Source organism: Salvelinus namaycush, chromosome 11, assembly GCF_016432855.1.
Source record: "Salvelinus namaycush isolate Seneca chromosome 11, SaNama_1.0, whole genome shotgun sequence".
NCBI lineage: Eukaryota > Metazoa > Chordata > Actinopteri > Salmoniformes > Salmonidae > Salvelinus > Salvelinus namaycush.
Genome location: NC_052317.1, coordinates 12,144,509 through 12,163,563, shown reverse-complemented (window position 1 = coordinate 12,163,563; position 19,055 = coordinate 12,144,509). Strand labels below are relative to the sequence as shown.

At 41.8% G+C, this 19,055-nt stretch overlaps 1 protein-coding gene across 5 annotated transcripts in view; it reads right to left on the bottom strand.

Moving 5' to 3' along the window:
* LOC120055830 (cyclic AMP-dependent transcription factor ATF-6 alpha-like) overlaps nucleotides 1-11,871 on the bottom strand; it is a 45,231-nt gene extending 33,360 nt beyond the window's left edge. For 3 of the 5 annotated variants that reach the window (XM_039003820.1, XM_039003822.1, XM_039003824.1), the window contains exons 1-8: nucleotides 11,704-11,870; nucleotides 11,039-11,136; nucleotides 10,888-10,954; nucleotides 10,370-10,449; nucleotides 10,185-10,272; nucleotides 9,697-9,900; nucleotides 7,971-8,167; nucleotides 565-750 (exon numbers count right to left, since the gene is read on the bottom strand). In XM_039003820.1, the coding sequence (XP_038859748.1) occupies nucleotides 565-750; nucleotides 7,971-8,167; nucleotides 9,697-9,900; nucleotides 10,185-10,272; nucleotides 10,370-10,449; nucleotides 10,888-10,954; nucleotides 11,039-11,136; nucleotides 11,704-11,800 (1,017 nt within the window). In that variant the 5' untranslated portion in view covers nucleotides 11,801-11,870. Of the gene's footprint in view, nucleotides 1-564; nucleotides 751-7,970; nucleotides 8,168-9,696; nucleotides 9,901-10,184; nucleotides 10,273-10,369; nucleotides 10,450-10,887; nucleotides 10,955-11,038; nucleotides 11,137-11,703 lie in introns of all 5 variants that reach the window. The other 2 variants (XM_039003825.1, XM_039003821.1) reach the window with 2 other exon arrangements.
* Nucleotides 11,872-19,055: the final 7,184 nt, after the last annotated feature.

Genomic DNA, 19,055 nt, shown 5'->3' with positions numbered 1-19,055 from the left:
AGACCAATCGACTGACTTCACCTAGCTGGATCTACGCAAGCTATGCATTGGCACAAGCGTCCACCTATCAAATCATGCGAGATCAGTGATTACTTCAATCAAATGAATCAACCCTTAGCGCCTTGCCCCTGTGAACTTGCGGAGGTCCAAGAGGATTGGATAGGTGTTAACAATGTGGCAAAAATCCCCTCTCGCTTACCATAGGCCAAGGTGGGGTTACTGCCATATTGCTTAATGCTTCACCTATGAATTCCTCTGAAATCTGATCTTGTCCTATCAGATCCAAAAAGTGATCAAGGGATTGATCAAGAGCACAAGGGACGAAGCAACTTCCTGGAATTAAACACATCCCTGCTCTTCGTGCCTGTCTGAGCCTGTGGCACTGTTCAAATACCGTCAAAAATGCAACCCTTAAGACAATCACTGCTATGTAAGTGAGTGAAAAGGTCAAGTCATGGTTTCCACCCCATTGTCTCCACTTATCTTACGTTTTAGATCTGTGGTTTTCTCAAGCTAAGAAGGAAAGGTGCAATTTGAAGGTGTTCAAACCGGGCCGTCCCTCACCTCAGTGAGAAGTCCGTCCAGCTGGGTCCTAAGGGATCCGTTCTCCCGGAGGAGCCTCTGGTTCTCACACAGTGCCCCCCTGAGACGGGCCTCCAGAGCCTGCTGGGCCTCTTTCCTCCTCAGCCTGGACAGCGTGGCCGAGTCACGGTTCTTCACCATCCTCTGCTGCCGCCGCACCACACACGCCTGGACAGGTGGAGAAGGAGGGACTGATATAATAAATGTGACATGGTTACAGTTCAAAGTTACCGCACATATTCAGCATACAGTTGAAGTCGGAAGTTTACATACACCTTAGCCAAATACATTTAAAAACTCAGTTTTTCACAATTCCTGATATTTAATCCAAGTAAAAAGTTAGGATCACCACTTTATTTTAAGAATGTAAAATGTCAGAATAATAGTAGAGAGAATGATTTATTTCAGCTTTTATTTTCTTTCATCACATTCCCAGTGGGTCAGAAGTTTACAAACACTCAATTAGTATTTGGTAGCATTGCCTTTAAATTGTTTCACTTGGGTCAAATGTTTCGGGTAGCCTCCCACAAGCTTCCGACAATAAGTCGGAATTTTCCATTCCTCCTGACAGAGCTGGTGTAACTGAGTCAGGTTTGTAGGCCTCCTTGCTCGCACACGCTTTTTCAGTTCTGCCAACACATTTTCTATGGGATTGAGGTCAGGGCTTTGTGAAGGCCACTCCAATACCTTGACTTTGTTGTCCTTAAGCCATTTTGCCACAACTTTGGAAGTATGCTTGGGGTCATTGTCCATTTGGAAGACCCATTTGCGACCAAGCTTTAACTTCCTGACTGATGTCTTGAGATGTTGCATAATTACATCCACATAATTGGCCTTCCTCATGATGCCATCTATTTTGTGAAGTGCACCAGTCCCTCCTGCAGCAAAGCACCCCCACAACATGATGCTGCCACCCCTGTGCTTCACGGTTGGGATGGTGTTCTTCGGAATGCAAGCTTCCCCCTTTTTCCTCCAAACATAACGATAGTCATTATGGCCAAACAGTTCTATTTTTGTTTCATCAGACCAGAGAACATTTCTCCAAAAAGTACGATCTTTGTCCCCATGTGCAGTTGCAAACCGTAGTCTGGCTTTTTTATGGCAGTTTTGGAGCAGTGGCTTCTTCCTTGCTGAGCGGCCTTTCAGGTTATGTCGATATAGAACTCATTTTACTGTGGATATAGATACTTTTTTGTACCTGTTTCCTCCAGCATCTTCACAAGGTCCCTTGCTGTTGTTCTGTGATTGTACGTTCATCTCTAGGAGACAGAACGCATCTCCTCCCTGAGCGGTATGACGGCTGTGTGGTCCCATGGTGTTTATACTTGCGTACCATTGTTTGTACAGATGAACGTGGTACCTTCAGGCGTTTGGAAATTGCTCCCAAGGATGAGCCAGACTTGTGGAGGACTACAATTCTTTTTCTGAGGTCTTGGCTGATTTCTTTTGATTTTCCCATGATGTCAAGCAAAGAGGCACTGAGTTTGAAGGTAGGCCTTGAAATACATCCACAGGTACACCTCCAATTGACTCAAATGATGTCAATTAGCCTATCAGAAGCTTCTAAAGCCATGACATCATTTCTGGAATTTTCCAAGCTGTTTAAAGGCACAGTCAACTTAGTGTATGTAAACTTCTGAACCACTGGAATTGTGAAACAGTAAATTATAAGTGAAATAATCTGTCTGTAAACAATTGTTGGAAAAATTACTTGTGTCATGCACAAAGTAGATGTCCTAACCGACTTGCCAAAAATTATAGTTTGTTAACAAGAAATTTGTGGAGTGGTTGAAAAACGAGTTTTAATGACTCCAACCTAATTGTATGTTAACTTCTGACTTTAACAGTACATACAGTATGTGGTCCACGTGAGAATCAAACCCACACCAACTCACAAACACCATGCTTAACTCCACCTATTCAGAACAAACATGAACAATTCAAAATGGATGTCCGCAACACAGCAGAATTCAAAGATGATATGATACGAGTACATTGGCCTTGGCATGCAGATGGCATTGGCTGTGTGTTTACAAAAACCAAATCTGGTGACGCCAGTTACACCAGACATAAGCCATATCCGGCAGTAAACCCTTTTGGACGCCATCTTGACTGCTCAGACGGAGCAGGCTATTTGTTTGTCTAACACAGCACATCACACTCAGTCACATACTCACTCAATAAAACCCAACAGGTGCAGCTGCTGCGAAAGGTGGAAAAAGTGACCCGGAATCATCAATTACAAGCTGATAATGACTCCAGCATGTTTCCCCAGAACGGACCTCATACATCCTAACTTCACGCACGCTCGCACACACACAGACACACACACACAGCCTTTTTCCATGTCTGAGTGGGCTGGGAGCTGGACGGACATTGTTAGGACGCTGACATAATTAATGGTGGGATTATTTAAGGACGACCATCCAGGGAGAGAGAGAAGGGGACAGGACATTCTCAGTGTTAAATAATGACCCATAGAGGAATGCTCTTGCAATGTTCTAGGAAAAAAACTAAATATGATTCAATGAAACAGGATAAAGCGCACAGGTTAGGCCTAACAGTTCCATTTTATTTTTAGACGGCAGACAGCCATTGTTTACGTAAACTCAGAGCCAGACACTCAGAGTCTAGTAACTGGCATACATTCTGTTGTCCTCCAATGCCCTCTCGGAGTCTTTCTACCACTGAGCCACAGACCACAGGAGAACCCTGCTATAGCATTTCAACTGCTTTGTCTGCTGCAGCCCATTTCTGAGGCCATGCTTCATAGCATTTCTAACAGCACAGATTTCAGGGCTATGCAAATTCAGACCACACTTTTTTATTTGGTCTCCGTTGAGGGGGGAACCCTGCCATCGGTGACGTCTTGGGAATATCGAAAAGTGCATGTCTGGTTACCCAATAGTGGGGTTGGGGGGTGGGGTACGTGTCCTGCAAGGGGAAAATGATACCCTGCCAACAGTACAAACTCCCCCTCCACCACAATGGTAGACAGTCAGCAATCTAGCACTTCAGTGACTGTGGGGTAAACTGGGAGTCGGGAACATAATCTGAATAAGAGGCTGAAAATGAGAATTATGTGAAACAATGAGTTGGTGCTCTCAAGAGATGTAGATTACAGCGTGGTTGTTGATTGGAGGATGGGATGTTTGTTGTTGTTGATGTAAAACTCTGGACAGTGGGGGGGAATGGGGAAATCAGCCGTTTTTGTGTGGTGAGATTACATCAAGCTCGGAGGACCATGTTGTTATTGTTTTACGGTATTGCTTTAAATTGCTCTAGCCATTTTTATGCAGTGCCTTTGTTAACAAACTACTCCCAGACATGAGTGTGCATGCATCCACAAGCATGCACAAGCACGTGTTAATCTTAGGCATCTACCTGTGAGGAATGTCTACTTGGTACTAGTAAAAAAATTGGTTTTAACAGTACCCAAAACCATCCAGTGATTTTATTTTATCACAGGAAAAGAGCTACTGCGTACAGCAAATACTACAATGTGGGTTTGATTGGATTAAGCCATACGCTACTGTACTGTACACAGACTTACAGTACATGAACAGTATTTCTTCAAAGATAGTGAGCCTTCTCCACCATGAGCCATACAAATGATCTATCTATGTATCTAGCATCCCTACTGTACTAGTCTGTTCATTTTTCTGAATCAAGATTTTTCTTTTTAACTGCTTTTGAAAACCATTCATCCTATTCCTTGGCTGTCGATTCCAGTTCCCAGGAGCATCTAAAAGACATTTTGGCAGGAAGTTGGCCTCCTAAATTACACTATGATTATCTAGCATCGTCTCTACATAGCCTCCCCCTGCTTTGTAGAAGCACGGCCATAAATTGATATGAAATGTAATTCGTCAAAAACAGTGCAGCCAAGCCAGTGATGCTACTACAGTGCATTAAAACAACAAGGAACATGGATTATGTCAGTGAGAGGCTAAATTGGCAGTGGTAAAACTACAGGGTCCTACATAGATTACTGTATTGAGTCGCTCCATGTAATTTCAGCAAGCCATGACACCCACCATCTCTGATTGCTCCGAAATCGTTTCTGTTGTTAGAAACAGATAAGATTGGCATTCCTGAAACGTTATTTTGTTAAAATGTCATTTGATCTCGGAGAAATTAAGTTAATTGATTGCACCCAAAAAAAATGGGCCATTTTAATATATAGGATTCAGATATTCAATAAATATAGTACCCAACATCCGATTTGGACCAAACGTCTTCCTAACAATGAGTAAGACATGAGGAATCCCCCCCTCCCCAAAATTCAAAAGATACCCACGGAACTCCCACAACCCCATGCCAATCCAACCCCAACAACCAGTATACAGTATCCAGTTCTCTATGTTTGATAATATGAAGCTGCAGCTTGGGGTATTGCTTCTTTATACTATGTAATGTATTATTATTTTTTCCCCCTATTCAGAGAAATTTGTAATTGAAGTTGCTCGCATTATTTACCATAAAGTAGTGTACAAGTTCCAGGTTTTACCCACTGGATGCCACGGTTCCAAAAAACATTACCAGATTCACAGGGAATACATTACATAGTATGGAGAAGCAATTCTCCAAACCACAGCTTCATACTACTTGTCAAACATAGAGAACTAATACTGAATACTGGTTGTTGGGGTGGGATTGGCATGTGGTGTGGGGGTCCATGGGTGGCTTTTGATTTCTCATGTCTTACTCATTGGTAGGAAGAAGTTTGGTCCAAATCGTATTTGGGTACTACATTCATTGACTATTATCTGAAACCTATACATTTTAATTGCCAATTTGTGTGAAATCAATTTGCCTAATTTCTGAGATCAAATTATATTTCAACAAAATAACTACAGAAACGATTTCAGAACAATCTGAGATGGTGGGTGTCTAAATCCTCTTTCTTGTGCTTAACTTTTTGGAGAGTAGCTTCCAGCATTGTGTTCTGATTTATTCCATGATTTATTCACTCAAATGAAATGCACACAGTCGTGACACGTCTAGACTAAAGTCATATCTTACTCCAGTCAACATATGTGCTCACTCAACAAGCCCGGGTCTGCCCAGTGTCCATCCAGACATCAGGAGGGAGGTGGGAGTCATCAAGAGATATGGGTGTCTACTGCCTGGGGGGCTTGGTGGTCCCAGACAGGTGGAGGAGGGATGAGGCTGGTAGTTAGGAGGGCAAGGCCGCTTTAAAACCCACAGGGCCTGAGAGTGGTCAGACAGAAATGGAGCACCTGGATTTTTACTGTGGTAACACTTACCTGGAGGAGTTTGTCTCATGGATGTAACATGTTGTCTCACGGATGGAACATGTTGTCTCACGGATGGAACATGTTGTCTCACGGATGGAACATGTTGTCTCACGGATGGAACATGTTGTCTCACGGATGGAACATGTTGTCTCACGAATGTAACATGTTGTCTCTCGGATGGAACATGTTGTCTCTCGGATGGAACATGTTGTCTCTCGGATGGAACATGTTGTCTCTCGGATGGAACATGTTGTCTCTCGGATGGAACATGTTGTCTCACGAATGTAACATGTTGTCTCTCGGATGGAACATGTTGTCTCTCGGATGGAACATGTTGTCTCTCGGATGGAACATGTTGTCTCTCGGATGGAACATGTTGTCTCTCGGATGGAACATGTTGTCTCTCGGATGGAACATGTTGTCTCACGGATGGAACATGTTGTCTCACGGATGGAACATGTTGTCTCACGGATGGAACATGTTGTCTCACGGATGGAACATGTTGTTTCACGGATGGAACATGAGTAGAGTGATGGGGTCTGTCCTTATGTGGTTGGTAAGTTAAATATTTATAACATCAACATTTTGCAGCCTAAAATAGGTCAATAACATGATGTGGTGAGGAGAGATTAGAAACATCTCAAACAATGTTTTCTTGTAACGTAGAACATATATCTAAAACTTATACCTGTCTCATAACAACTGGAATATTTCAGCTTGTTCTTAAAAAGTTCCCTCAAGTGAAGATATATTTAGATTTGGCGTGTTGGCACAGTGTTGCGTCATCGCTGAGTAAATGTTAGTAGTACTGGGGATGGAGTGCTGGTGCCTGGTCGTTCATGTGACATAGGAAAGCCCCTCACATTAGGCTACTCACCCATTCCAACAAGGTGACATAAGGACAGCTGGGGTGACTGGTTTATTTATCCTTGTCCTAAAGAAATAATAACGTATAACGGTTAACCACAGTTTAGGACCATGTATAGCACTGTGGTAGTGAAAATTATATTATTTGACTTTTCTAAAATTGAAGAAAGTGGATAAGCTAAATATAGACGAATTTTAAAATATCTTATTGTTTAGGAGGCAGGAGTTTCTCCAATACAATTTCTAATTATTATGTCTGTGTTATGCTACAAAATGGGGGTTTTACAGTGGTAAAGCTTGGCAAAAATATTTCACCCATTAGTAGCCCTAGTAATTGCTATCGAGTTGTTGGCTCAGTCAGATTATTTACAACTTGTCGAACATGACTGGAAATTATGAAAATTAAATATTTATATAGTAGCTCAACAGAGACGTAAAACTGTAAAAAAATATATATATATATATATATTATTATTATTATTTCCTACTTCCTCAATCATGACCCTAGCTAAACTCTTAGACAACTTCAGAGAATGAGAGGCTGTGATAGGTTGAGCTACATTTTGAATATATCAGGGCTAAGGGATGATATTAGGTACAAGGCGAAGCCAGAAGCAACTGTCATGTTTTACCGGTGATGTCAACGATTGTTTTATCTCCTCTTTGGTTTGAAACAGGGAGATAAATCACCCATCTTCCTGTGGGCCTCCTTGTCCTTACTCTCTGGGCACAACCACAGACAGCTAGTCCTTTCAAAAGACCCATTCAGACACTGTGCCCTGCTCAGGTTCCCAGGGGGTTAAAGGTCAAACACAATTGATTACCAGCCTTACATGAGCCCCCAGAATGGGAGGAGGAGGAAGACTATGTCCTGTTCTCCCTGACCTGACGGTTGGTCCGTCAATGTAAGCAAACCCCCCCTCCACACACACAAACACACAAAAGCCATCCTTGTCTTCTAGCAAGGCGACAAGCCATGACACAGCAAAATGCTAGCTTTTCAAAGAAAATCCCTGGCACTACATTCTGGCCATCACATAGTCACGTAAGCTTTGGAGATGGCTAACAGTTCTAACGCATAGTGAGACTCAAAGGTCTGGAATCAAACCGTTTCCTTTGGAAAATTGCAAGAGGATGTCCATCCAGCCCTTGGCTTCCATTTTGGATACTTAATTTCACTGCAATTAATTAGACTGAAGTAATTCAATTTAATAGAAAGGAGACACACGGAGGTCAGATCCATTTCAATGTCAAACGTACCTCAGTGTCCACTGCTGTGCTGTGATAGGTCACCGTCATGGGATGGGCATGGCCAGAGAGGGCAGTGGTCCCCATGGTAACATGGGAGACGGTTGGCATGGTGACCACCTGGTTGGTGACAGCGAGGAGGGCAGGGGCTGGGGAAGTGATCTGGGGTCCAATCAACTGTTTCGGCTTGAGATGCATTGTGTGACCTGCTGATGACAAAGACCAGATGCAGAGTTAAGAAAGAGTTCAATCCGTCTGTTTTAGCCTTGTCCCAGACCTGGATTAACTTCAGGCTATGGCATGACAGAGTAAGACGAGTTAAAGCGCATGCAGATCTGAGACCATCCCATGTCCCACTGGGGCCTTTTCCACTTAAGAGTACATCACTGTAATAATTGATGGATTACTGTCATAGTAAACAGCATTTTTCAGCTGGGGAACATGTACAATCGCTCTTTACAAAGCTCATCTCATACGATCAGGCCTGGATTCAGATAGTATTCTTTTTTTTCTTCTTCCTAACCAGACTGTAGTTTTTTTCTCACCCTCACCCACGATCACTAAGGATGTCTGGTCACCTGTACGGGTTATTGACCCCCCCCCCAAAAAACGAATCAACACCCCGGATCCATCCCACTCCATGTCGAGTCAGACTCTCGTTTAGTGCTGAGAGCCTGTCCCTCCCTCAGACCCCTTCAGTCCTCCGAGGACCCATTATCAAGCCCTGCCACAGTCGCCTTCAACGCCCTGGCTCTAGTGAAGTCTAATGGAGTGTAATAGGGAACTGCAGAGGAGAACGCTCCCATGCTAGTTACTCTGTAATAACACAAGTAGCCCTAAGTTCCTACTGAGGTTAAGGTCTTTTAGTCGGGCTACTAATGGGCCATGACATTACTGTCTCAGAGAGAACATGGATGACTACTGTGAATAGGAACCATTGGAGGAGGTGAGTAGTTGTACTGATGACATCAAGGCCTATATGATGGACGTACCCGTTTGATCATTGGCATATAAATTAGGGTTATGGCAGTTACAGTTGATATGAGTGTGCTTTGTGCTGACGTTCATGAAATATATGTTCTTAAAGATTAATATTTCCACACAGTGGTTTTCAAACTCTGTCCTTGAGGTTCCTGCAGGGTATACACCGGTCATAAACCGGACACTGTGTTTCTGTAATTGAGGAGGAGGCAGTAGCCTTCTTTGAACAAGAGACAACAGACTGAGGACACCTTGTGGTCAAGAGCCACATGTGCAGTCATAGAAGATACAAAGGCATAGAACTGTTCCACTTTCATTTTGGATGATGAGTCGGCTTTAACTTTTCTTTCAAATGCCACAATCAGGTATATAGATAACATGCACGTATCCACTTCAGATAGGGAAATGGGTCACTAGATTTTTTAATTTTAGTAATTTAGCAGAAGCTCTTACACAGATCGACTTACTGTAGTGCATACATCTTCATACTTTTATCATACTGGTCCCCCATGGGAATTGAACCCACATCCCTGGCATTGCAAACGCCATGCTCTACCAACTGAGCTACACGGGAACAAATCAAAGGACTATTGGACTTTGAGCAAGCCAAATAACCTGAATTACTTCAGTGAATAAGACACACCAATATAGATGGACATTAATGACAACAAACTGTGCACATTATTCAAATCACTGGTAAAGACATTTGATTGTATGAAGACAACACAAGCCTACAACAGAATGAACATTCTCTCACCAGTAGAGGGGGCAGTAGCATGGACGGTCACAGGTGGTGGTACCTTGACCACTGAGAACACAGTCTGTAGGCCAACGGGCTGGATGACAATGGTCCTGGTTTTGAGAAATGGGGCCACAGGCTGTGTTAGAGGGACAGAGGGGGGCGGTTTGGGCTGGATTGTCACCCTCTGGGGTGGGTGGGCAGGTCGCTTGGTAGGCTTGGCTGGCAGGAAGAAAACAATAGAATAAGAGATAAATAAAAACAGTGTGATAAATACATTTACATTTTACATTTACGTCATTTTGCAGACTCTCTTATTCAGAGCGATTTACAGTAGCGAGTGGGATAAGCTATAATATACATATAAACAGACAGGTTAAATTATTTTCTGAAGATAAAAAAAAAGTGTCCAACATTTTGACATACACGACACCATATATCCACCATATTGTTACATATCAATGATTTATCATGAGTGTTTTAGCTGACCTGAAGAGACGTCTTACCTCTGGGAGATTGGCTGACCCGCTTGTGCATTTTCTTTCCAGGAGTGAGCATTGTCGGCAAAGGCTGCATAGACACGGCATCCTCCTGCTGGTAGGGACGTGCATGCACAAGAGAGAAGTGAGTGAGACTAGTGAGTGGTTAGCCTTCTACTTAACACATCGTGTTATGTGAAGTGTAGACTTACTTTCAGAGACAGTGGTGACAGTGAGGAGGTATCACTGAGTGCTGATCCAGGTGATAGGGAGGACCCAGGAACTCCAACACCTGCCAACAAAACAATAGGAACTCAATCCAACTATCTGTCAGCAGAGGCATCACATTACAGTGTCTCTTCCTCTTTAACATCCCGTGTGAATGAATAGCCATTCTACCCAACACAGTACGGGGGGCCTCACAGGTGCAACTTTCCCACGCCAAAGACATCCACCTAATGTCTACTGACATGGGGGTGACCAGGATACGTAGAGGGCCTGTGTGTGTGTGTGTGTGTGTGTGTGTGTGTGTGTGTGTGTGTGTGTGTGTGTGTGTGTGTGTGTACTGTATGTGATTTCTAATCTATTACCAGGAAGTCACAGGGTTCTGGGAGGGTTTCTGACAGTCGTCTTCACTTACTTTGCCTTGGCATGGGGCCAACAATTCGATCTTGAGTCATGGCTGTTATAGGTTGACGGAAAGTGACGCAACGCTGGTGATTTTTTTTACCTGTGCAGCAAGCGTCAGTATCCCCACTGGTGAAGGATCTCCAGTGTAACAGATTCATGTCATTCACCTGAGAAAGGTGCAGTCTTGTTAACTGTCACACAGTAAGATAATAACACATAGCATTACATAGAGGGGGAATGTGTTGCACTACCTCTTTCAGTGCCGTTTCCTCGTGTGGCGTGAACTCGAATTCTTGAAGGAGTTCCTCTGCATCACTTAGGTTCTCAAGTTCTTCAAACAAGTTGATGTCTGTAACAACGTTGCAGGGGGAAGAGATCCGTGTAAATATTACAACGTCGCTAATTATATATGTTTCAAGGTTGCAAAAGATTATTCAAAGTTTCCAAAGTAGCTTCATTACATTCAAAGATGCAGCAAGATGGGGGGGAGGGGAGTTGCTTATGGCCATCTCAGTCAAAACGTTGGGTTTGTACTGCTGAGTATGAGCATCAAAACGTATGTTATATATTGAACACAGCAGTGATTGAATTGGGCATGAGCTCACCGAAGCCGAATACCGGCCCTTCAAATGTTCTACTGTTTGAGCCCGTTCCTCTTATAGAATATTGTCTCAAAAGTATTGTGGAGCTCCTGCACCTGAATGTAAACAGTACCGGCACCTATTTCATTCCAAGTCAAGCAGTGGAATGCGTACACGGTTTAATGATACTGTTAGGTGGTATCTCATTTCCTGACAGTCAATGAAGTTGCACGCAATGATGTATAGGGTTTATACACATCATTGGTCGCATGTAGCTAGCGTTTACAACACAGCTATATATGTAATAACAAAGATTAAATAAGCATCGCACCTACCCCATTCACCATCATGGTCAATGCAAATATCCGCTAAATCGCTGCCAAAAGGGCCATACTGTAAATTACTGTCTAAATCCAACTGTAACTCTGCCATTTCGCTAATGTTACGAATTCTCAAAATCGTCACAACAAAGAATACGTGGTCACATTTCCTTGTTTGGCGTCGACTTTCCACCATAGAGATAAATAGAGCACTCATGTTTGTATCTCTGCCAGTTTAGCGTATGTGACAACATGGGCTATCTCAATTTTAAAGTAGTTAATTTTCTTCTTTATTGGCTAATTGCTCCCAACCCATAGAAATCCCCACCCCGTTGGCTACTTTAAAATGGTGAAAGCCCTCAACGGCAATCTCCAGTTTTAAAATAGTTATAGCCATGATGAGTCCTCTATCTATCTCAATGTTCTACACTGTAACCGCTGTGTAAACCGCTGTGTAAACCAACACGTCCTGCTATTAGTACGGACCACGAAGAGGGACATTTGGCTACAAACCAAGTGTTCTCAGAGGCTGCTCTTGACAAAACTCAACAACTATTTGAACGAGCAGCACACCTGACATCCACAATTTTAACACAGAAAAAAGTATCTTCCTCATATGGATTATAAAATAAAATAAAAATGGATATAAGTATTTGGAAGTAGAAGGGTATCCTTCCGGTAGATAAATGTTTAGACAGAAATTCTGAAATAAGACATCTATTTCAGATACACCATGGAGCTCAACAGGCATATTTACAATTATTGTAATCTGCTTTGTTCAAACTTTTTAGAACTTACTCAATAGATATGTCCGTAGGAGAAAAACTATAGGTGTCCTGCAACGTAGACAGACACCTATGAAACATTTAATGGTACACAGGGCAAAATGGGGACAGCTATTCTGAGATAAAGAAATGTAGTACTTTATTATTATTGATATAAATCATCTTTGTAATTTTAAATGTCCTTGATTTGAGTGTGGCTATCGGACCCGTCTCCACGAGGGGGCAAAAGGGGCTTAACCCCATCAGTTGAAACTTGTGCCCTCTCAATTTTAGTTTTATGTCCCTATATAAAAATAGCAAAAAAATGTAAATGATTGAGTGACAGGTTAACGCAAAATCAGTATCTACACCGCGCTGTGTCAGCACAATGGACAGAGAGCGCGTAGGGGGGCTATGGAAAGCCCATGGGGTGGTTAGGTATGACTGCTTTGGTTTTCCATAAAAAGCGGGGGAAAACGCTTCTCATTTGTGGTAGGCTAAGTAAATCATGTGATACACCTCCGCCTTTAATATTTGATTTTGATTTATAAGAGCGGGTCAAGTTTACCGTTGAAGCTGCTTCACTCAACTCTGCCTCATGCCCCACCACTACAGAGTTCAGTTAGCTTCTTAGCCAAGCATTAGTGTTATTAGCCTTAGCCTATTTAGCTAGCTCAAACCAGCTAATCTGCCACAATGGCTATCAGAAATTGATGATGCTGTCGAGCTCCAGCTAGCTCCGTGTGAGGGGCTATTATCCTGGTGATGATTGTTGAAGGGTAGGTAGCACCCTTCAACAAGCATGGCCAGGATAATGACTCCACAGCCTCCTCCAACTCCGACTGTTCCTGACGATCTTGGAACAGAGCCAGCCCAGGTTTGCCTAGACTCATACCCTACCCGCAGGTTTTCTGTCCAAATGTTTTTTCATTTAATAGCAACTGCCTTGCAAGCATCACATATGAAGAGGATGCAGTCATCCAGGTGGCTGAGTAGGTCTGTGGAGGACTCGTCCAGGGCATGGACATGCTTCATCCTTCACCCATCAGGTGAAGTGGGCTGCTCTGAGTCCACTGTGAGTATGTAGGTAATGCCAGCATTAGTCAAATCCTGGGCATCTTCTAGGTCGGATGCCGCCCCGATGTAGACTCCTGCCTTTACCCGAACATTAGCTTGTCATCAAGGATTTCTCTGGGGTAGAAGACCTGTGGCACTGAAAAGACTGCGAGATACATGACTGATATAGAGAATATGGAAGTCATTAGCTAGCTAACTGGCAATTTTTTACAAAAATTATGTACTAGATAGCAATGTTCCTAATAATCGGACTATAACGTTTACAGTACCAGTCAAAAGTTTGGACACACTTACTCATTCAAGGGTTTTCTTTATTTTTACAATTTTCTACATTGTAGAATAATAGTGAAGACATCAAAACTATGAAATTACACATATTGACTCATGTACCGTAAGTTCTGGACTATTAAGCGCACCTGAATATAAGCCGCACCCACTGAATAAAAAAAAAAAGTATTTTGTACATAAATAAACCGTACATGTCTATAAGCCGCAGGTGCCTACCGGTACATTGAAACAAATGAACTTTACACAGCCTTTAAACGAAACACGGCTTGTAACAAAAATAAATAGGCTTTTAAACGAAACACGGCTTGTAACAAAAATAAATAGGCTTTAACGAAACACGGCTTGTAACAAAAATTTAAAAAATAGCAGTAAACAGTAGCCTACCAAGAAAGTCATTGGTCACTATCGTCCTCCTCCTGTGCACTGAAACCACTGAAGTCATCTCCTTCGGTGTCGGAGTTGAATAGCCTCAGAATTGCTTCATCCGATGTTGGATCGTTTTCATTGTCGCTCTCGTCACTTTCATCCGGAGGCAAATTCCCCGCTGAGCTCATGCTGCCCTCTTCAACACGCAGCAGTCCAGCCTTTCGAAACCCGTTGATGATAGTGGATTTTTTGACAATGCTCCACGCTGTCAGGACCCACTGGCATGATGGGAAGTTTGAGCGCGCTTGATTTACGTCACATTATGTGACGGTGCTCAGTTTTTTGGCGGCATGAATCTTGTGAAAGCGGGAAAAATCCATAAATGTATAAGCCGCGAGGTTCAAAGCGTGGGAAAAAGTAGCGGCTTATAGTCCGGAAATTACGGTAGTAACCAAAAATGTGTTAACAAATCAAAATATATTTTATATTTGAGATTCTTCAAAGTAGCCACCGTTTGCCTTGATAACAGATTTGCACACTCTTGGCATTCTCTCAACCAGCTTCACCTAGAATGCTTTTCTAACCGTCTTGAAGGAGTTCCCACATATGCTGAGCACTTGTTGACTGCTATTCCTTCACTCTGAGGTCCAACTCATCCTAAACCATCTCAATTGGGTTGAGGTCGGGTGATTGTGGAGGCCAGGTCATCTGATGCAGCACTCCATCACTCTCTTTCTTGGTCAAATAGCCCTTACACAGCCTGGAGGTGTGTTGGGTCATTGTCCTGTTGAAAAACAAATGATAGTCCCACTAAGCGCAAACCAGATGAGATGGCGTGTTGCTACAAAATGCTATGGTAGCCATGCTGGTTGAGTGTGCCTTGAATTCTAAATAAATCACTGACAGTTTCACCAAGAAGGGACCATCACACCTCCTCCTCCATGCTTCACGGTGGGAACCACACATGCAGAGATCATCTGTTCACCTACTCTACGTCTCACAAAGACACAGTGGTTGGAACCAAAAATCTCAAATTTGAATTCATAAGACCAAAGGACAGATTTCCACTGGTCTAATATCCATTGCTCATGTTTCTTGGCCCAAGCAAGTCTTTTCTTCTAATTGGTGTCTTTTTGCAGTGGTTTCTTTGCAGCAATTCGACCATGAATGCCTGATTCACGCAGTCTCCTCTGAACAGTTGATGTTGAGATGTGTCTGTTACTTGAACTCTTTGAAGCATTTATTTTATCTACAATTTCTAAGGCTGGTAACTCTAAGGAACTTATCCTCAGCAGCAGAGGTAACTGAGAGCCAGTTTCATAATAGGTCTTGGTGGTTTTTGAAACTGCACTTGAATAAACTTTCAAAGTTCTTGACATTGTCCGTATTGACTGACCATAATATGGACTTGGTCTTTTACCAAATAGGGCTATCTTCTGTATACCACCCCTACCTTGTCACAACACAACTGATTGGCTCAAACGCATTAAGAAGGAAAGAAATTCCATAAATTAACTTTTAACAAGGCACACCTGCTAATTAAAATGTATTCCAGGTGACTACCTCATAAAGCTGGTTGAGAGAATGCCAAGAGTGTGCAAAGCTGTCATCAAGGCTACTACTTTGAAGAATCTCAAATATAAAATATATTTTCATTTGTTAAACACTTTTTTGGTTACTACATGATTCCATATGTGTTATTTCATAGTTTTGATATCTTCACTATTATTCTACAATGTAGAAAATAGTAAAAAAATAAAGAAAAACCCTTGAATGAGTAGGTGTCAAAACTTTTGACTGGTACTGTAAATTTTATCCACAAATTGATAAGGTACGATCTGTCAATTAATAATCTTCACTCAATAAATTGACATTTTTGACAGACAAACACAACTTGCTAGGCTAACTAGCTAACGTTACATTTACAGTTGAAGTCTGAAGTTTACATACACCTTAGCCAAATATATTTAAACTTAGTTTTTCACAATTCCTGACATTTATTCCCAGTAAAGATTCCCTGTCTTAGGTCAGTTATGATCACCACTTTATTTTAAGAATGTAAAATGTCAGAATAATAGTAGAGAGAATGATTTATTTCAGCTTTTATTTCTTTCATCACATTCCCAGTGGGTCAGAAGTTTACATACACTCAATTAGTATTTGGTAGCATTGCCTTTAAATTGTTTAACTTGGGTCAAATGCTTTGAGTAGCCTTCTACAAGCTTCCCACAATAAGTTGGGTGAATTTTGGCCCATTCCTCCTGACAGAGCTGGTGTAAAGGAGTCAGGTTTGTAGGCCTCCTTGCTCGCACACACTTTTTCAGTTCTGCCAACACATTTTCTATAGGATTGAGGTCAGGGCTGTGTGATGGCCACTCCAATATCTTGACTTTGTTGTCCTTAAGCCATTTTGCCACAACTTTAGAAGTATGCTTGGGGTCATTGCCCATTTGGAAGACCCATTTGCGACCAAGCTTTAAATTCCTGACTGATGTCTTGAGATGTTGCTTCAATATATCCACATAATTTTCCTGCCTCATGATGCCATCTATTTTGTGAAGTGCACCAGTCCAGCCTGCAGCAAAGCACCCACACAACATCATGCTGCCACCCCTGTGTTTCACGGTTGGGATGGTGTTCTTCGGCTTGCAAGCCTCCCCCCTTTTCCTCCAAACATAACGATGGTCATTATGGCCAAACAGTTCTATTTGTGTTTCATCAGACCAGAGGACATTTCTCCAAAAAGTACGATCTTTGTTCCCATGTGCAGTTGTAAACCGTTGTCTGGCTTTTTTATGGCGGTTTTGAAGCAGTGGCTTCTTCCTTGCTGAGCGGCCTTTCAGGTTATGTCGATATAGGACTCGTTTTACTGTGGATATAGATACTTTTGTACCTGTTTCCTCCAGCATCTTCACAAGGTCCCTCTGCTGTTGTTCTTGGATTTATTTGCACTTTTCGCACCAAAGTACATTCATCTCTAGGAGACAGAACGCGTCTCCTTCCTGAGCGGTATGACGGCTGCGTGGTCCCATGGTGTTTACACTTGCGTATTATTGTTTGTACAAATTAACGTGGTACCTTCAGGCGTTTGGAAATTGCTGCCAAGGATGAACCAGAATTTTTTTTCTGAGGTCTTGGCTGATTTCTTTTGATTTTCCCATGATGTCAAGCAAAAAGGCACTGAGTTTGAAGGTAGGCCTTGAAATACATCTACAGGTACACCTCCAATTGACTCAAATGATGTCAATTAGCCTATCAGAAGCTTCTAAAGCCATGACATCATTTTCTGGAATTTTCCAATCTGTTTAAAGGCACAGTCAACTTAGTGTATGTAAACTTCTGACCCACTGGAATTGTGATACAGTGAATTATAAGTGAAATAATCTGTCTGTAAACAATTGTTGGAAAAATGACTTGTGTCATGTACAAAGTAGATGTCCTAACCGACTTGCCAAAACTATAGTTTGTTAACAAGAAATTTGCGGAGTGGTTGAAAAACTAGTTTTAATGACTCCAACCTAAGTGTATGTAAACTTCCGACTTCAACTGTACATACACTACCGTTCAAAGTTTGAGGTCACTTAGAAATGTCCTTGTTTTTGAAAGAAAAGCTATTTTTTTGTCCATTAAAAAAACATCATTAGCTACACAACGTGCCTTTGGAACGCATGAGTGATGGTTGCTGATAATGGGCCTCTGCACGCCTATGTAGATATTCCATTAAAAATCAGCCATTTCCAGCAACAATAGTCATTTACAACATTAACAATGTCTATACTGTAATTATGATCAATTTAATGTTATTTTAATGGTCAAAAAATTTGCTTTTCTTCCAAAAACATTTCTAAGTGACCCCAAACTTTTGAACGGTTGTGTACGTCATTGGTTGTGAATTGCTCTAATTCAATTCTTGAATTTGAATTGAATTTGCCACACCCACAACCCACAGGAAGCAGGAAGTAGAATTAAAGGAAGTAGAATTAAATTAAATTCCAATGGCTTATTTATTCTACACTATACAAATTACATTCTAAATAATTATAGTGGTCTGGAAATATTGTTGTCTATTAATTAATCTTTTTTTAAATATCAGAAAAAAAATACATTTTCCATAATGCATTAGATCAAACACTGCCATATGAAAGGGAACAAACTAGCATCTTGTCACAATGAAAAATACTGTTCAACATCTTAGAGTGAATCAAAATAATATTTGAGAAATGGTCTGTGTATTCTCTTTGCATTAATAAGTGGCAGATCCTTTTGATAAAACATTTATCAAATGAATGAGACTTTCATGTGTCATGTCTCAGTTGAATTAGTTTGAATGGCTTTGAATTAAATTCTACCTCCTTCAATTCAAATTGAATTCAAATGCTGCTTCCTGTAGGGTGTGGTCAATTCAAATGGACCTCAACCCTGCCTAATTATGCTAGCTATGTCAAGGGAAAGGGAGAGAGGGAGAGCGGGAGGAGCTCAGCCATTCACATAAAGAGACGCGCGTGCAATTTCTGAACTGGGAAAATTTTCACGCGGTGAGGAATGTTACAACATAACGTCACAATCAGAACGATTGGAAACTATTTCACGCTGCGAATATTTTTATGTGGAACTTGGGCTGCAGGAGGTTCCTTTTTATTTTCCGTGTAATGCAGGGATGTATGTATGTTTTGGAAACATCTAAAATACAGTGACCCCTTCTCATATCATTACCAAGCCCTGTAATGCCAAGAGCTAAGCAAAGAAAAGAGTCCCCTCATCCAGCTGGTCCTGGGGCTGAGTTCACAAACCTGTTCTACTACACACTGAAGCCTCAGGACCAGAACATCCAATCAATCTGAATAAAACAAATTACAACACAGACAAAACTAA